We start from the raw sequence: 19,386 nt of genomic DNA on the forward strand, positions 1-19,386 counted from the left end.
ATCCGTCCGACCTGACGAGAAGTATTCGTGGCCGACGCCCCTATACTATCGCACTCCGATCCTCGTGGCCAACGCCCTTGGATATCCTCCGACCTGGTGAGACGTATTCGTGGCCAACGCCCCTATAATATCACACTCCGATCCTCGTGGCCAACGCCCTTGGATAGTCTCCGACCTGGTGAGACGTGTCCGTGGCCAACACCCCTATACGCTCGCACTTCCACTCCCCGTGGCCGACGCCCAGGGATCTCCTCACCGCTTGTACCCCTCTTGTGGCCTACGCCCTCGTAGGGTGTACTCTCCTCGTGGCCAACACCCCTGGAGTACCTGTCCACCTGCCTCGACGCCTGTGGCCAACGCCTTTGAATAGAGGTAGATCCGCTCCGCACCCCCTCTCTTCCGATCGCCGTCGCCGTCGCCGTCGCCGTCCCCGTCACCGTCACCGCCGATCACTCCGCTCCGCGCCTAGGATAGGGTCACCGGACCACCCACCGCGAATAGAATAGGATCATTGCGTTTAGGATAGGGTCCCCGGGCCACGTTCGCGACTCAGCGTTTAGGGTAAGACCGCCGTCGAGGCTAGGGTCACCGCGACCACACTCCGCGTTTCCGCCGTTAGAATTAAGTTGCGAGCGCCGGACCTTCGGGTCACCCGACTTCCGCCGCGTTAACTGTACGTTGGCCATGCGTGGGCAAGCATTGTTCATTAGAAGTAAGGAGGACGACAATAAACATTGTTTATTTGACCATACCTGTCGTATTTCATTCGTGGCCGAGGAACTCTCGACGACCGACTGAGCTGGCCTTATCTCCCGACCTAGATCCGTTACAAATGGCGTCCGAACAGTCTGGACAATAGGGAGAACCACGGATGAGTACACAGGTAGGGTGGGTATACCGGCTAAAGAAGGAGGAATTACGAAAGGAAGCCGAGCGTCTAGGGGTAGACACAGAGGGAACAGTCAACGAATTACGAGCACGACTAGCAGCAAAAATCCGCAGCATGCCGAAGGAAGATCCCACAACGGCGGGGCCCTCACAAGAGGTGCACCGTAACCTCCACACCGACTACCGAAGATTTATACGGCGGGAAGAAACAACGACGATTCAGGACATTCTTGAACGAGCGGAGGAAATCGAACAGATAGCGAAAGAAGAAAAGGCCCGCTCATCAACCAGGGCCGCCGCCGCTATAGGGCCAATAAAAACTGGAGCCGCAGGTAAAGAACCAGACCCAGGGGTCGAGAAAGCGGACGCCATTGTAGGTTAATTGATTTTATGCGCAGCTTATTAACTGCACTCGCATTCAATAAATACACAAGAACAGTTACTTTAACTGATATACTATATTTATTATATACTCAATCAATCAGGTAACACTTTCAACAATAGTGGCGGTTAGACACAGACTGACTACATGCATCGTAAAACAATCCCGACAGAACTGACGCAAGAGGGCGCATTGAATCTATAAATTTCCAACAAAGCCCCCCTCAATGTGTACTCTTGAATTAAATATCCTCGACCTAATTTTTCTTTTTATTCAACCCCAGTCCCTCCAAACAAACTTCATGTTTGGCTTTTGTCAAAGCTTTTGTTAATCCGTCTGCAATCATTTTCGCAGTTGGTATATATTTAAGACTAAATTTATCTTCTTTCAAAGCATCTCTAATAAAGTGACATCTTATGTCTATATGTTTCGACCTGGCATGAAAAACATTATTATTTGCGAGCATTTGTACACCCTGGTTATCGTTAAATATTACAGCTCTAATTTTAAATCCAAGCTCCTCAAGAAGCTTTTGGAGGTAGATTGCTTCTTTCGCTCCTTCTGCGATGGCCATATACTCTGCCTCGGTCGAAGATAGGGCTACTGTCCTCTGTTTCTGCGACTTCCATGATACCGCAGCTCCGCTCATTATGAAAGCGTATCCTGTATACGACCTTCGATCTATAGTACAGGCTCCCCAGTCTGCATCAACGTATCCATGTAACTCTTGATTCGTTTTCCACAGCTCTCATTATGTCAGGTCTCGTTCCAATTGCTAGATACATTAATGACCCAACCAAATTTCTGAATGGTTCATCTCCTGTCTTCTCCTTCTCATTTCCATTTTCTTTGGATAGGTTTAGATTAACTTCCAAAGGAGTGTCTACAGGTTTAGCCTCTTGCATTCCGAACCGCTCCAATATTTCGTCCACATATTTTCGTTGCGACAACTTGATTTCTTCTTTACCTTGGTGTATTTCTATACCCAGGCAATATTGTGCTGGTCCTAGGTCTCTAACCTCGAATGCATTCATCAGAAAATTCTTCAGCCTTGTTATTTCACTTAATTCTTCTGATCCTATCAATAGGTCGTCGACATATACTACTACTATCATAATCTTATTGGTTTTGAGTTTCATGTGATATACACATGGATCAGATCTCGTTGGTTGTAATCCAAATTCGAATAATTTTTCATTTAATCTCGTGTTCCACTGTCTCCCGGCTTGTTTCAGCCCGTAGAGAGCACGATTTAATTTACACACTTTGTTTCCTTGTTGCATCTTATGCTTCATATCTTCAGCTTGCTTTCCTATTTTGCTTCTGCTGCCTTCTACCTTTATTATCTCATTCAAAATTTCTTTAAGATTTTTAGGTATCTCCATGAACACATCCTCTTCTAAATTACCATTCAAGAATGCTGCTGTTATATCTAATTGGTGTATTTTTAGGTTATACTGCACAGCCAGCGCCATTAATAATCTCACTGAGTCCAAACGTGCAACCGGTGAGAATGTTTGGTTGAAATCAACTCCCTGACGCTGACTATAACCCTTTGCAACCAGTCTCGCCTTTCTTCGTTCAAGGGTTCCATCTGAATTCAATTTATTTGTTAGTACAAGCTTACATCCGACAACATTTTTGTTCTCTGGTCTATTGATTATATTCCATGTGTTATTCCTTAACAGAGATTTAAATTCTGTATTAACAGCTGTTTGCCATTCCTTCTTATCTTGGCTGTTAATTGCTTCTTCGAAAGAAATTTCAATAGTGTTTGCACTTTCTTGCTCAAACACATCATCTTCAACCTCGTCAACTTGAACATCTTCGATTTCTTCATTAGTTAAACTTTGAGTTCTATATATTTTCCTTGGTCGTCCCGGTCGACCCGTTTTAAGAAAAGTCGGACGTCCAGGCAAGCGTTTTGGTTTATTATTTTCCCTTGTACAGGCATCATTTAATATTCCTGTTTGCAAATCATCTTGATTTTTATTTACACTTATTTCAGTGTCATTATTATTTTCATCTCTCTCTTGCTCAACTATTATGTTTTGATCTTCTGGTTGCATCATCTTATTTTCTTCAAATTTCTTCTCCATGAATTTTACATCTCTGGATATAACTATTTTTCTATCTTGATGTATCCACGTTCTATATCCTTTATTTTTATAAGGAGGCTCGACACGGAATTCAGGCTCGATACGGAATTCATAAAGATTCGACACGACGTGTTATTTCGTTGATCGCTCGCAGGGGACTGTCTCTTTTTATTTTTAAACAAAATCACAACGTAAACATTAACAAAACATTAACGCAATCAATAAAAACATATATAACACTTGCAATCAATAAAAACATATATAACACTTGCAATCAATAAAAACATATATAACATGCACACTTACATCATTCTTACAATTCGGCCGTCCTGACGACAAATCGTCCCGATTTACCGAAATATAAACAACAAATATATACCGATGACAAATATATGTCGATTCACAGCTTACAACTCTCGGCCGTCCTGACGACAAATCGTCTCGATTTAATATCTAAATATAAAATTAAACACCTAAATCTACGGTGACGGTCGCCACGGTCGCATGTTGGCGGCTTCCCATGTTCCACGGTAGGGTATTTGCGACAACTGGAACCCCTCTACATCTTTGATTACGTATCGATCGTTTCGCAATACACGATCGATCTCGTACGGTCCTTTAAACCGCGGTCCTTTAAACCGAGCCAAATGATCAATGTGTAGCGTATCAAAAAGTGCATCCCCTTTCGGTATACAGTGCAAGGTACCTTCCAACTTTCCGTAGTTTGGCGTGTACGCGATACATTTCAAACAGCCACGAATGTGTTTCTCGATCTTGGATCTCATATCCGGAAACCAATAAGTATCTGCAATGTTCCGCGCGGTTTTCTCAATTCCGACGTGTCCCATCTCATTGTGGTATTTATACATAACGCTCGATTCCAAATTGCTCGGCACGTAAAACAAAATTTTACCCTGATACTTCCGATATACTAGACCGTTCCTCATTTCGTACAATTTACTTTCCGTGGTTTCTAACTCTGTACGGATTTTCTCGATATCTTTATCATTATGTTGGCATAGCGCTAAATTTCTATCGAACGAATTGTCTTCGATCACGAGAACCTGACGACTTAACGAGTCTACGTGGAGCATACGCGAACCAGCCCTATGCTCTAGCACATAGTCGTAATTTTGCATTTCAAGTACCCAACGTGCAATTCGAGGATTGGTCTCTTTTTTATTTAGTGTCAAACTAAGAGCTTGACAATCCGTAAGTATCTTAAATTTTATTCCTAGTAAATATGTTCGGAAACGGCGGAGGGCAGAAACGATTGCTAGTGTTTCTAACTCGAAACTATGATAGCGCGATTCAATCTCGGTTGTTCGTTTAGAAAAGTAAAATACTGGATGCAGCTTCTTGTCGGCTTTCCTTTGCAACAGGATAGCACCAAACCCCGACGCGCTCGCGTCACAATGCAACTCAGTCTCGTCTCGCGGAGAATAAATACTTAATATCGGTGCGTTTAACAATCGATTCTTAAGCATCTCGAATGCTTGTTTTTCTTTTTCGCATAACTGAAACTTCGCATCCTTTCTCGTCAAATCGTACAAAGGCTTCGCGAGGATAGAAAAACCCTCAATAAATTTCCGAAAATATGAACAGAGGCCTAAAAATCCCTGCACCTCTCGAACATTTCGCGGGAGAGGAAATTTCTTTACCGCCTCGAGTCCTTGTTCCGTCGGCCTAATTCCTTCGTTCGTTACAGTATAACCCAAATAATCGAGTTTTGTTTGGAGAAATCTGCATTTATCTAACCGTAAATTCAAAAGATTCGCTGTAAGTAGTTTAAATACTTTTCCGAGGACTTCCATATGATGTTCTATCGTCTCAGTCGCGATAAGAAAATCATCCAAATAAACAGATATTTCGCCCTCATTGATTAGTTCTTTAAAGATTTCCGTGACGTAGCGTTGGAATTTAAGAGGCGCACCTTTTAACCCGAATGGCATCCTCGTGTATTCGTATTGCCCGAAAGGCGTTACGAACGACGTAAATTTAACCGACGCTTCGTCCATCTTAACATGGAAAAATCCATCTTTTAAATCGAGTGTCGTGAAATATTTTTTTCCCTCCAGTAGATCTAATTGATCTTCGATCAATGGCAGAGGAAAGTTATCGCGAACCGTGATTTTATTCAATGTGCGGAAATCTACGCACATTCTAATTTCTCCGTTCTTTTTCTTCGTCAGAACGATAGGAGATGCGTACTCGGATGTGCTCTCCCTAATTATACCTCTTTCTAATAATCCGTCGAGGATACAACGTAATTTATTTTTCTCATCATACGATAATCTACGAGGTGAAAATGAAAAAGGTTTGTCGTTCGTAAGCGTTAATTTCATCGTATTTTCTACGCTTGGCTCTGCAGGTCTCTGTGCGTTAATGTACGTCTTATTAAACAACTCGCGTGCTCGTGTCTTAATCTCAGCCGAAAGGCTCTCGTCGAAATGCATGTCGTCGGCACTAATGCACGCGTTAACCTGATCTACCTCAATGTTCATAATGTCGGCTATATCGTTGCATTCTACCGTTTCTTCTCTACTCAACGATAACTTGGCAATTTTCATGAAGTCGCGTCCTAAAACTAATGGGTTTTTCATCGTTTCATCCGGTACAATTCTCAACGTAACATAATATTTTACTGCGTCATAAATAATCGTAGCTCGCATCTTTCCTAAAACGTTCAAGTCACTACCATTAATTCCATGAAACCTATTTGAATCGCGATCGGTCATAAAACACATTCTCGGAATGTAACCCTCTTTAACAAAACTAATCGGGCTCCCTGAATCAATTAGTGCGTTTACTTTTGTACTGAAACTACCGCTCTCGCTACTTATCTGTAATTCTACCGCACGCCGAAAGTCATCGTCTTCTTTCCGCCCACGGGTAATGTAGTTGACTTCGCCCCTCGTTGTCTGTGTGCTGCATTGATTTGCTCGATGACCCATCTGTCCGCACGTGAAACAGGAACCCCTTTCTCTTGCTGGCTTCGTACAATCAGCTGAGAAGTGACCCGGCTCGTTGCAATTAAAACATCTCCGCCCGGTGCTCGCTGATCCTTGTCCTTCCCTCGGCGATGGCCTTCCCGATCCTTGTCCTTCCCTCGGCAATGGCCTTCCTGATCCGACAGCTGAAGGGCCTGTTGTTTGGTGGCGTATGGGTGGTCTACCGGATCCATCCAACGGTGTGACTTTACCCGACAGCAAAACTCCTTCCGATAGTCGCGGTCTTCCCGCCGGCAACTTGACGTTTGTGAAAGCCGTCAGTATTTCATCCACGGACTTATAACACTGCACCTTAGCTTGTATTTGCAATTCCCTATTCGGTATACCGTCAACGACGTAGCTAAGTAATTCTGTTTCCGAAACAGGCACTCGGTTTGCAAGGATTGTCTTATCATGCACGTAATCGGCGAAAGATTCTTCCACGGCCCATTTCCTCGTTTCAAGCTCGCGTCTCAAACATAAAGGATCTAGTCGTTGCCCGTACAGCCTCTTCAACTCTTTCAAAAGCTCATCGGTACCTAATTCCACACAGTCCATTCTAGAATGATACCACTTCAATGCGCGACCCGTCAATCTGCTACACACTAGAGCTTTCGCTTGGTGGTTGTCCAACTCGTACGTCGACAGGAGTCCTCTCACCTGTTTCTCCCACCGGTCAAAGTCCTTACTATTCCCACCAAATTCACCCACTATTTCTTTCAACTCTTGCCACTTCTTCACTCTCGTCCGTCCAGATGCGCTTGCTTCTGATCTTGGCGTCTCCCGTAACAACGCCAATTCTCTTCTAAACAGTTCGTTCTCTCGTACAACAACGTCTCGTTCTCTCCTTAGAACGTCTAATTCGCGTAAAGTTATCTCGTCCACCAGCCCTCTCGTATCGGGTCGATGGCGAGTCTCGTCGCTCGTCCCCGCAACCGGTTCTTCCGTACACCCATCATCTGTCATAGCTAATTCTTCCACTGTGACACCAGCACCCAATAAACGTTTTATCAGTTCGGCCTTCGTACCAGTCGATTGCAAATTCTTGGCTTTCAGCTTCTCTTTCAGTTCCGGTACCGTAAGAGAACAACTCATTTTAAAGCGACACGGTATGAAATTTCACACAAATGTCCGTCACGTAACTTCACGTAAAACCGACTTGAAATTGAAATTGCAAAACGACTGTCTCAATCCCACTTCTGAAAATTATAAGGAGGCTCGACACGGAATTCAGGCTCGATACGGAATTCATAAAGATTCGACACGACGTGTTATTTCGTTGATCGCTCGCAGGGGACTGTCTCTTTTTATTTTTAAACAAAATCACAACGTAAACATTAACAAAACATTAACGCAATCAATAAAAACATATATAACACTTGCAATCAATAAAAACATATATAACACTTGCAATCAATAAAAACATATATAACATGCACACTTACATCATTCTTACATTTTGGTTTGAATAACCAACAAATACTCCTTCTTTTGACTTCTCGTCGAACTTTCCCCTTTTTGTTTTGTCTAGAACAAACACTTTAGTTCCAAAAATTTTTAAATGTTTTAAATTTGGTATTCTCCCTGTCCATTTTTCATATGGCGTTCTTCCTTCTAAACTCTTTGTTGGACTCCTATTCTTTATATAATTTGCAGTCATTAATGCCTCGCCCCAAAACGATGACTCTAGTTTCGACTGTATGAGCATACACCGTGCCGCCTCTACCAGGGTTCGGTTCTTCCTTTCTGCAACCCCATTTTGTTGCGGCGTGTATACTGTTGTCAGTCTTCTTCTAATTCCATTTACTTCTAGATACTTGTCGAATTCTATATTGCAATATTCAAGTCCGTTGTCAGACTGAATGCTTTTTATTCTTTGTCCTGTATAGTTTTCGACCATGTTTTTATATTTCTTGAAAACTTCTAGAACCTCACTCTTTTTCTTTAAAAGATACACTTCGCACCATCTGGAATGATCATCTATAAAAGTTGTAAAGTACCTTGCTCCACCTTTTGTTTCAGTTTTAATCGGACCACATATATCTGTGTGTATTATTTCTAATAGCGTAGAACATGGTTTTCTATGGTTACGGAAGGGCTCAACATGTTGTTTCCCTAACGCACAAATATCACATTTTTCAAAACTTGAATTCATCATTCCAGAATCTAGTCCAACTGCTGACTTATTTTTTATCATTCCAATTAAATCAGTTTTGTTTAAATGAGCCATTCGCTCATGCCATAAGTTGATCTGATTGTTCTCTTCTGATATTTTATTTGCGTAACAATCAGGTTCTTTTACATAATACAAATTTCCAACTCGTTCAGCTATCATTTTTACTACATTATTTGAATCTTTTATTAATGCCACATCTTTCTTAAAAATTATAACATTGCCTCTATCCGTTATTTTTGCAACTGACATTAAATTGTTTCGTAAATCTGGCACGAATAAAGTATTTTGTAAGTTGACTGACCTTTCACTTTTTCCATCCGATATGGTCATATTTACATTTCCTTTCGCCTCGACTTCAGTGCATCCATTATTCGCCAGATTCAGTCTCTGATTATTTATTTTAACCATATCTTGAAATTTGTCTTTGTCCTTACATAAGTGAGTCGTACACCCACTATCCAGGCACCACTTGCTACCTGTACTGCTTTCGCTTATCTGCAACCCGCCTTCCTCGCTGCTTAGGCGTGCATAATATACATCATCAATTGCATTTGCCTTATGCTTAATATTGTCCAATTTTGTGTAGCAGTTTTGAGCCTTGTGTCCCTTCTTATTACACCTATAGCATGTAATATCATACTTATTTTTATGTAAGTCTTTATATTCTCTCACCTGAGTATTCAGTCTTGACATGAATTTATTTGGATTTTTGCTGCACGATGCGACCATTGCACCAGATTCATCCCCTGATTTTTGTTTCCTTGCGTTACTTTCTTCTATAATTTTCACCTTCAGTGACTCCACGTCTGGAAGATTGTCCCTCGACTCTATTGCACAACGAAAATTTTCGAAGCTCTCCGGTAGGCTATATAACAACATAATTGCAAGTAAATCGGCATTAATTTCTATATCCATTGCTGCCAATTTGTCTACTGCGTCACAAAACTTTTTCATGTGCTCACGGACATCTTCTCCCTCCTTCATACGTTGCAAGGTCAATTGTTTTAGCAACGTGGCTTTTCTCGCAGGCCCTTTCGACGCAAAAATCGCTTCCAATCTGTTCCATACTTCTCGCGAAGTTTCACAACCCCTTACCTGTTTTAATTCTGCAGGGCTTATACTCAAAATTAGGTCGGATTTAGCCTTTTTATCTTCTTTTACCCATGTCTGTATTGAAGCTTCCCTCGCTGCTCTTGCGGCATCATCGGCTCCTCCGCCTGGCTCAGGTTTTAATTTTTCTCCGCTCACATATTGCCATAAATCTCCCTTCGTTAATAGGGCTTCCACCTGCATTCTCCATGTCTCATAATTATCTTTCGTAAGTAATTCGATCCGCGTCGAATTTATGGTGTTTGCCATTTTTCACGAGACACGTGCCTTTTATAACCTCAAAAATCACACGTGGTACCTGAGCCCATAACCTTTGTAGGTTAATTGATTTTATGCGCAGCTTATTAACTGCACTCGCATTCAATAAATACACAAGAACAGTTACTTTAACTGATATACTATATTTATTATATACTCAATCAATCAGGTAACACTTTCAACAATAGTGGCGGTTAGACACAGACTGACTACATGCATCGTAAAACAATCCCGACAGAACTGACGCAAGAGGGCGCATTGAATCTATAAATTTCCAACAGCCATAAACGAAAAGTACAGCCGGGAAGCGTGCTGTTGGAGGTGCGGGCAGAGGGGCCATCAAAAAATAGAATGCAGCAGGCCCCAAAAACTGTTCTGCTCTTACTGCGGTACAACAGGGCGAACAACTATTCGTTGCCCGTGCAATAATGTGACGAGAAACGGATTCAGAGCCGGTGGCAGAGGCACCGACCGGCCGAACAATATAATGCCTCCGCAGACACAAGTCCGGACAACAGGATTTTTACGCAGGTAATTATCTATGGGCGCAAGTTTCAAGCGCTCATAGACACAGGGGCAACACGCTCCTACATCCGCCAGGACATAGCCGAGTGGAGCTCACAGAACGGAGCGAAATCCACCCCTACCGAGCTGACCGTCCGGATAGCAGATAACTCAGCAGTCCCGTTGGAAGGGGATTATAGCAATTTAAGGTAATGCCGTTCGGGCCACACTCCGCACCCTCAATCTTCCAACGGCTCCTGGACACGGTAATTGGGCCAGAACTAGAGCCCAAGGCCTTTGTATACCTGGACGACATTATCGTCCTGGGAAAACGTTCGACGAACATCTACGAAATTTACGAGAGGTACTAAACCGGCTGCAGAATGCACGGCTAAAAATTAATCCGGAGAAATGCCAGTTCGGCCGCACCGAGCTCCGCTACCTGGGACATCTGGTAACAAGCCAAGGAGTACATACGGACCCGGAGAAAGTTAAGGCAATACGCAGCATCACCGCACCGAAGAACCTAAAGGAGCTACGACGATTCCTGGGGATGGTATCATGGTACCGTAGATACATACCCCACTTCGCGGACACCGCCGAACCGCTGCATAAACTCCTGCAGAAGAAGAGAGGATGGACGTGGACCGATACAGAAGAGAAAGCGTTCCAAACGCTAAGGTCTCAACTGGCACAAGCCCCAGTGCTAGCCTGCCCCGATTTCGAAAAACCGTCTTATTTGCAAACGGACGCAAGTAACCACGGACTCGGGGTAGTGCTATCACAAGAAATCGAAGGGGAAGAACGAGTAATAGCATACGCTAGCCGCACACTAAACGGAGCAGAGAGACACTACTCCGTAACAGAACAGGAGTGCTTAGCAGTGGTATGGGGGATCCGGAAGATGCGTCCATACCTAGAAGGATACCACTTTTTCGTAATCACGGACCATCAAGCACTACAGTGGCTACAGTAGATCGAGAACCCATCAGGGAGGCTGGCAAGATGGAATCTAGAGCTCCAGCAGTACAATTTCACAGTTAAATACCGTCGGGGGATCAGAATTTCGTAGCCGACGCACTATCCCGTCAACCGGAAAACGCAGATCTGCTCGAACAGCCGAAGGATACCTGGTACGAAAATATACGGAGAAAAATCAAGGCCAAGCCAGACCGAGCTCCGGAGTATAAAGAACACCAAGACCAGGTATACCGCTACATCCCGGACACAGCCGGTTTACAACCAGACAGGGAGTGGAAAAGATGCGTCCCCGCCACGGAGAGACCAAAAATTCTACAGCTAATGCACGACGACCCAACGGCAGGACACCTGGGCACAGCGAAAACGCTACACCGACTTACCCAACGGTACTTTTGGCCGCGGATGATGCCATAAAATATGTCCGAAATTGCCGCAGCTGCCTCCAGTACAAGGCAATACAGCAAGCCCCGGCAGGGGAAATGTTTACGACACCAGCACTGGGACCTTGGGACGTCGTCACCGCCGATTTGGTCGGACCTCTACCACGGACAAACCAGGGCTATACAACGCTAGTGGTAATACAGGACAAATTTACAAAATGGACGGAAGTCCGACCATTACGGCAGGCAACCGCACCAGCAGTAACTAAGGCATTCGAAGAGCTGGTTATCTTACGACATAGATGCCGCCGGATCGCCATCACAGACAACGGGAAGCAGTTTGAAAGCAAGGACTTTCACACACTCCTCCAGCGATACGAAGTACAACACCGGAAGACGCCGCCCTACACACCACAATGCAATCCAGTGAAAAGAACAAATAGGGTTATAAAAACCATAATCGCGCAATACGCAGAGGAGAATCACCGGGCAGGGGATCAGACAGTCGCGTCAGCAGTCTTCGCATATAACACCGCGAGACACAGTGCCACAGGGATGACACCGGCATACCTAACATACGGTAGAGAACTCGCAGTACGGGGCACGGACAGGCCACCCTCCGGACAGCCCAGGGAAGATCCGACCCAGGAAGACAACGCACACCGGGAAGCGGAAATAAGCCGACTCCAGGAAGGACACCAACTGGCGCAAAACTCGCAAGCAAAGGCGACGGAGACCCAGAGACGCCACTACAATCTCCGCCGGAGAAAATGGCTACCGAAGATAGGGGATTCAGTCATGAAAAGGGAACACCCATTATCCATGGCTACAGACGGATTTTGCGCGAAACTAGCGCCAAAGTTCTCCGGCCCATACACAGTACGGAAAATTCTCGGGCCAACAGTCATCATGATCCAGGCCGGCAGAGGGAAACACAACCGGGTGCACATTCAAGATGTCAAACCGTGCACAGGAGAGGGGGAATACCTAGAAGACGAACCAGCCCCAGGTATAAAAGGCGTCAAGAGTCGACTAATTGTTACTCAAGCTCATGATGGGGAAAGCAAAGGACCCTCGCCCGACATCAGCTGTAAGGAGGACGGCAGTTCCGCTCAGAAGGCGACCAGAGGAAAGGCCGATAGAGGCCCGAATCCGACAGAGGATAAGGGAGGGATCGGCCCGATGGCCGAATCGGGCCCGCCGACAGCGGACACCTGTACGCCTGCCACCAAGGAGACAGAGCAGCCAGAGGCAAAGTGTCCAGACCGTTCGAGGCCAACCCCGAATCCGCTCGGACCAAATAATACGGCCGACAACACGGTAACCCACGGGAAATCCGCAAGCCGGTACCAGCAGCGGCCACTTCATCAGTTTTGGCCACACCGCCACAATGGAGGCAACGACAACGGCCAAGATCGTCGCGAGTGGTGGCGACAAGAAGCCGGACAGCCTGGAAGACGAGTTACGGGCAATCCAGGATATGCTCCAGGCTATGGCAACACCACTGCCGGTATCACCCATGTCGGCGCCTCCGCCCGAGGAGACACCGCCAGGGGAAATACCGACCGCAACAGGGACAGCAACAACCGCTGCAGAGACAACAGCAGTCGCCGCCCCGTCCACCCAAACCCCCCAAACCCCCAACACCCACATCAAGCTGGACCGAAGAGCCCACCCTCGACCCCGAACCTTTACAGCTAGTCCCGACCCACAGGGAACGAGAACTGCCGGGACCAATCGCTGCTGGAGAGGAACCATGGACGTACTACATACGGACGGACCTCCTCCAACCCAGGAGACAAATAAGAATGCCCATCCCAGGGGGGATGATAGTTTTCCGGATGGGCCGGAACGGCATTCTGTTCGCCCGGTGCAAACCGGCCTAAAACTGTACAGCAGAGCATTATGTCTGTAAGAGAAAGCATCGGTTTTCGTTCCTATTAGCCCGTAAGCCAGCGTCCGTTAGCTCATAGTTACAGGTGCAATAAACGTTGATTTCAGTGTACCCCGTGTATTTGTCCTAGCCTTTGGAATCCGTCCGACCTGACGAGAAGTATTCGTGGCCGACGCCCCTATACCAACGCACTCAGATCCTCGTGGCCAACGCCCCTATACCAACGCACTCCGATCCTCGTGGCCAACGCCCTTGGATATCCTCCGACCTGGTGAGACGTATTCGTGGCCAACGCCCCTATACTATGTAACGTTTGCGACGTCCCTTCTCCGGTAACTCCGCGTATGTCCGAGAACGGTAAAGGACCGGACCGCCCTCTAACGGGACACGTACCGAGACAGGATTCGAGAGCGCTCCTCTAAGAGATCCCGATATTATCGAGGACCTCGTAATGACATCTGTCGCGCGTGCCGAGAATGGCAAGTTTCAGGGCCGTAGATGGAACGCGCAGAAGGAACTACCGACCGTCCGAATTGTCACGGGAAATTAACAGTCGCCCCAAGGCCAGGAAGCGCCCGACGGAAAAGCAAATGGCCGTTTCGAGAAATTAGAGCTTGGTGCGAGGATACTCGGCAAGCAAACCGGAGGCGCCGCCAGGACAGCAGCTTTCGAACATCTCGTCCGATACGGACCGACGGAAAATCCTGACGCCGTCTCGCCCCATCAAGGGAGAGCTGCCCCGGGGTCGGTGCCCTCGTAGCCAAGAAGAGGAAGCCCCTCCGCTGGTCAAGTGAGCGATAAGCTCCTTGACCAACTTCGTGATTGCCCGGGGCCCTAGGGCGCGAAGAGGGTACGCTCCTGTGCCATATAGTTCACGCCGTGGAAACACGCCATAGGCAATTCGGGAAAAGCGGTCGAGTGGGGGGAGCCGAGTTCGATAATCGAAAATCGATGGATCACTGTCGCGCTGGCTATCGTACGAACGACACGTTAACGCCCTTTTGATCGTGCGAAATCAAAGTAACCGTTGCGCCGCGAAAAAGTACAGTGTCCTGTGAGGACTCTCGTGAGCCAGGGACAACGTCCACCCGAGCCCAGCCTTGCTGCACGCTCTACCGGGAGCCGTTCAATTATATCCGAACGAAGCACGCCACGAGAAACGGTAAGTCGCACTTGTGATCCATTCGGAATTTTCGTTGCGCGCCGGCTCGACCTTCGTCGTGAGAGGACGAACGCTTCCCGTTCGGTCCTCGATAATTCGCTTGCATTCCCCTCGGAATGCTTTGAGGTTTTCGTGAATATTTCGGGAGAGTTTTCCTCTGTAAATTGCGTGCGAAAGAGTGTCTTACGAGGAGTCGCGTTCGTGAGAGTAATTCAATTCGGTATCTTCGCGTTTCTCGAATCCTGTGTCTCCTGTCGAAGCGCGTATTCTGTCCGTCGGCGTTCGATCGCGTAATCGATAACGTACGCGTCGGGGCGAATCACGTGCGGAAGTCATCGCGGCAGTCTCGCAGTTCGCCGGTCATCTGCGCCTCGCGTTTCCGAAGTTCGTTGCGAACGAAACAACGGCCATTGTCAGCGGTATCGTTGCGAGCGAAATCGGTAGGACAACCGCGCGGCGAACGACCATCTTTTCGCTATCTTGTACGAAGAGCGCGGGCTCTCGGGTCGCGGCCATGTGGCCGCTGATTTTGTAATCCACCGACTGCTACAATAAATAGCTCGAGACCATATCGTAGTCGAATTATTCGATTCCCTGTGAGATCCGTCCTGCCGAGAGGGCTGTCCCAGTCATCCCGTGTTCGAACCATCTGGCCTAGTCGCGTCGTCGTTTCGATCCGCGTATCTCGAAGATTCGGCTCTCGACCTCGGCTTCTCCGGGCTCGAGCATTGTTCCGCGTTTCGTGTGGCAAACCGCTCGTTGGAAAAAGGTTAACGTGACAACTATCACACTCCGATCCTCGTGGCCAACGCCCTTGGATATTCTCCGACCTGGTGAGACGTGTCCGTGGCCAACGCCCCTATACGCTCGCACTTCCACTCCCCGTGGCCGACGCACAGTGCGGACAAATGGCCTAATATTCGGCACTTCTCTAAATTTGGTTATTAATGTATATATAGGTAATTTTTTTTACAGAAAATGATATTTACCAATATAATTAATAAATTTATTAAGAAATTAAGAATTTTTATTTAAACAAAAATATAGTTTTAAAAACTAACAAATTTAAAACGAAATTAATAATAAATGAACCATATTTAATATTTATAATAATAAACTTAGACAAATTATAATAGTATAAACAAAATTAACAAACTTAACAAAACGCTATTCGCTATCCGAGTCATCCTCGGTACTTTGAATGTGATCCAAATCCCGTTGATTCAATCACGTGATCTTGCACATTTCTGATTAAATATTGATCAATTTCAGTAAAATCGCAAGGTTTGCTTTTTGTTGTCGTTTCTCGAGATATTTCAATCTCTTCAGATAAATCGTCCACCCTGTATAATTATTGCAAAATTGTATTATGCATAAAAATGATTATTATATGATTATTAATAACAATTTCCATCCTAATACGCATTTTTTGCAAAAGAAATGTATTTCATATCGTGATATACACGAATATTGAATTTTTCTGTGGCGGACAAATGGCAAAATTTTGTACAAAAATCCAAATTTGTTTACGAATGTATATGAATTGGTAATTATTCGTAGAAAATGAAATTTGACGATATAACTAATAAATTTAAAAAGAAATTAACGAATTTTCCACAATACAACATAAAGGCAAGGTACGGGTACTTATTAAAAAGTTTATAAAATTAAGAGTAGCAGTGGCAGACTAAACTATGAAATTCTTAAACTACAACAAGTAATATATCCGAATATGTCAAAATCTCAGGATATTTTTTGCCTTTCTCGAGATATGTTAATTTGAAGTTTTATATGCAAGTAATAAATAAAACCACCGTTGAAAATTTATACAAAAAATAAATCTACTTTATTAAATGTAAAAAGAATGCATATACCTTGGTGAGCATTTTCCATTATACAGAATTATTATTTCAACACTGATTTACAATTAATGTAATATTATTTGATTTTTGGGACTCTAGAGAATGCGACACATGGTAAAATTTTTTATAAAAATCTAAATTTGGTTACTAATGTAAATGCAATAGTAATTATTCACAAAAAAAATGTAACAATAAAATTAATAAATTTAAAAAAAAAATTAACAATATTTATGCATAAAAATTATTGTTATATGATTAATAATATCAATTACCACCTAATAGAACGTTTTGCCAAAAGAATTTATCGTACATCGTCATATACACGTGTAGTGAGATATGCCACGTTTGTCCGCACTGTGCGACGCCAAGGGATCTCCTCACCGCTAGTACCCCTCTTGTGGCCTACGCCCTCGTAGGGTGTACTCTCCTCGTGGCCAACGTCCCTGGAGTACCTGTCCACCTGCCTCGACGCCTGTGGCCAACGCCTTTGAATAGAGGTAGATCCGCTCCGCACCCCCTCTCTTCCGATCACCGTCACCGTCACCGCCGATCTCTCCGCTCCGCGACTCCGCGCCTAGGATAGGGTCACCGGACCACCCACCGCGAATAGAATAGGATCATTGCGTTTAGGATAGGGTCCCCGGACCACGTTCGCGACTCAGCGTTTAGGGTAAGACCGCCGTCGAGACTAGGGTCACCGCGACCACACTCCGCGTTTCCGCCGTTAGAATTAAGTTGCGAGCGCCGGACCTTCGGGTCACTGCGTGGGCAAGCATTGTTCATTAGAAGTAAGGAGGACGAGAATAAACATTGTTTATTTGACCATACCTGTCGTATTTCATTCGTGGCCGAGGAACTCTCGACGACCGACTGAGCTGGCCTTATCTCCCGACCTAGATCCGTTACAACGTGATGAGAAAATGATTAAAGAATTGCCGCAAACCCAGCAATTAGCTGTTGAAGCTTGCTTTGCAGCAGCGAAATGCAGAAATAAAAAGGGCATAAGATATGCAACTGAATGGATATATGAGTGTATTTTGCTGCGAATCAAATGGACAAAAACATATAATCACCTAAGATCGCGCAATGTCTTAACATTGCCGTCCATTCAAACATTAAATCGTTATATGAATAACGTAAAAGGTTGTTCCGGTTTTCAAATGAGTACATTCGAAATGCTAACAAAGAAAACGGCAGACATGAAAGCTGACGATGTACGAGGTACAAATACATTTAAGTTGCATAAATCAATTTTGTTATCACAGATTTGAGGCTTTCACGGTCCGGCATCGTACAGTTACTTCTGTTGAGGCTTTCGGGTGTAAGTCGTGTCCTAAAGGAAGAAATTTCCCAACGTTTCGCGAGCGTTGCAGGGTCAATAGGTTTCGCATAGAATCCGAATCCGTAATAAAAAATATCATGTTCCATTTGAAAAATGTAACTTCCGGTCTCAATCACCTATTTCCGGCCGAAACCGGAAGTTAAAAATATCACCATTTGATACAGCGCATCTGATTTATAAAAGAAACACTTTGAATTTTTGAAAATAACCTATTTTCTAGATTATAAATGGGTAGTAGGGGTGTTCTGAGACACCCTGTATATGTATAGTATAACCGCATATAAAACTATATACTACTTATGTAATGTTATGCGTCGCATTTAAAAAGAAATAATTGATCAAGGAGGAACTTAATATCCTGATAAAAAACACTACACTGTACATTATACCATTATAATGACGTAATTTTATTTGTTTTTCAATATTTAACTATGTTCCACCAATCCGACCATTTTGAAACTTTTTTATACGTTAGATAAGCAACGGAACATTGTTCTTGAATTTTTGGAAGTGGTCACTCGAAGGGTTGCTTGCAATTCCCACCCTTAAGAAATTAAATGATTTTTTTCTACCCTTAATAATTTGATCACTGTTCGGGATTCGAATTATGGGATTTGCCGGCCGTTACGCCAACCGTCGAGCGACAATTGCTCTGGCCTCTTTTCACAATGTTTAGAGTCGCGTAGCGATCGCTCGTTACCGTTGCGTACGGCCGCGAAGTGTTTGTAAGCGCCCATCATCGGTAAATCCCATGATTTGAATCTCGAACGTTGCGTTCTTCCCGGATCATGCGATCGATCCGGCACCATTCGCGTGCGACCCCGCCTGCCGTTTCGAAGATGATTTAAAGGCCCTCCCTTGGCGGAGCGGCCGCTTTTCCGCTGCGAACAGTTAACGAGCTCCTTTCGCTGTACAGTTTTTCATCCACGGTCGTTCATAGCTTCAAGCATTTAATAAATTGCGCTTTGTATTCAAATTCAAAACGTCGGTTCAAATCTACTAGGATCAATTCTCCTTCTTGCATCGCGATTTCGTGCATCTGCCCCGCGACAAGATTTCCTACGTGCGCGCAGAAGATAATCCGTCCGCGGCGACCCTCACTAAGGGGCGTCCAAGATTTCCGTTTCGCGACTACAGGGCAGACGCTAGCACGCTCAAGATCTCCGCTGACCGATCCGCCGGCGATTGTACCACCGGTCAATTTCGACATAAATAAAGTGCAATTGTGAGTTTCACACGGAGAGTGTCCATCTCCCTCATCTACACCACCTCATCCTCACCGTTCCTCGCGCGCTCATTGCTGAGCGGTCCCGGCCTCAGGCGCCTCTGACCTTCGGTCGACGCCGAACAATCACGAT

At 45.1% G+C, this 19,386-nt stretch overlaps 1 protein-coding gene across 1 annotated transcript; it reads right to left on the reverse strand.

Annotated features, from left to right (window-relative positions):
- Positions 1-3,848: 3,848 nt before the first annotated feature.
- On the reverse strand, positions 3,849-7,454 carry LOC143217677 (uncharacterized). The gene is made up of 3 exons (XM_076442217.1): positions 4,283-7,454; positions 4,076-4,174; positions 3,849-4,000 (listed from the first exon to the last, which is right to left on the reverse strand). Exons 1-3 carry the CDS (start codon positions 7,452-7,454, stop codon positions 3,849-3,851), a joined length of 3,423 nt encoding a protein of 1,140 aa, XP_076298332.1.
- Between the last annotated feature and the right edge of the window lie 11,932 nt (positions 7,455-19,386).

Source organism: Lasioglossum baleicum, chromosome 17 (assembly GCF_051020765.1).
Source record: "Lasioglossum baleicum chromosome 17, iyLasBale1, whole genome shotgun sequence".
Classification (NCBI taxonomy): Eukaryota; Metazoa; Arthropoda; class Insecta; order Hymenoptera; family Halictidae; genus Lasioglossum; species Lasioglossum baleicum.

Excerpts from the sequence above, each read along its gene's own strand:
- LOC143217677 (XM_076442217.1), bottom strand. The coding sequence starts at position 7,454 with ATGAGTTGTTCTCTTACGGTACCGGAACTGAAAGAGAAGCTGAAAGCC. Across the intron at positions 4,175-4,282 it reads AGTATATCGGAAGTATCAGG|ATACTTATTGGTTTCCGGAT; the intron begins GTAAAATTTTGT and ends GGAACATTGCAG. Across the intron at positions 4,001-4,075 it reads AAACTACGGAAAGTTGGAAG|GACCGCGGTTTAAAGGACCG; the intron begins GTACCTTGCACT and ends CTCGGTTTAAAG.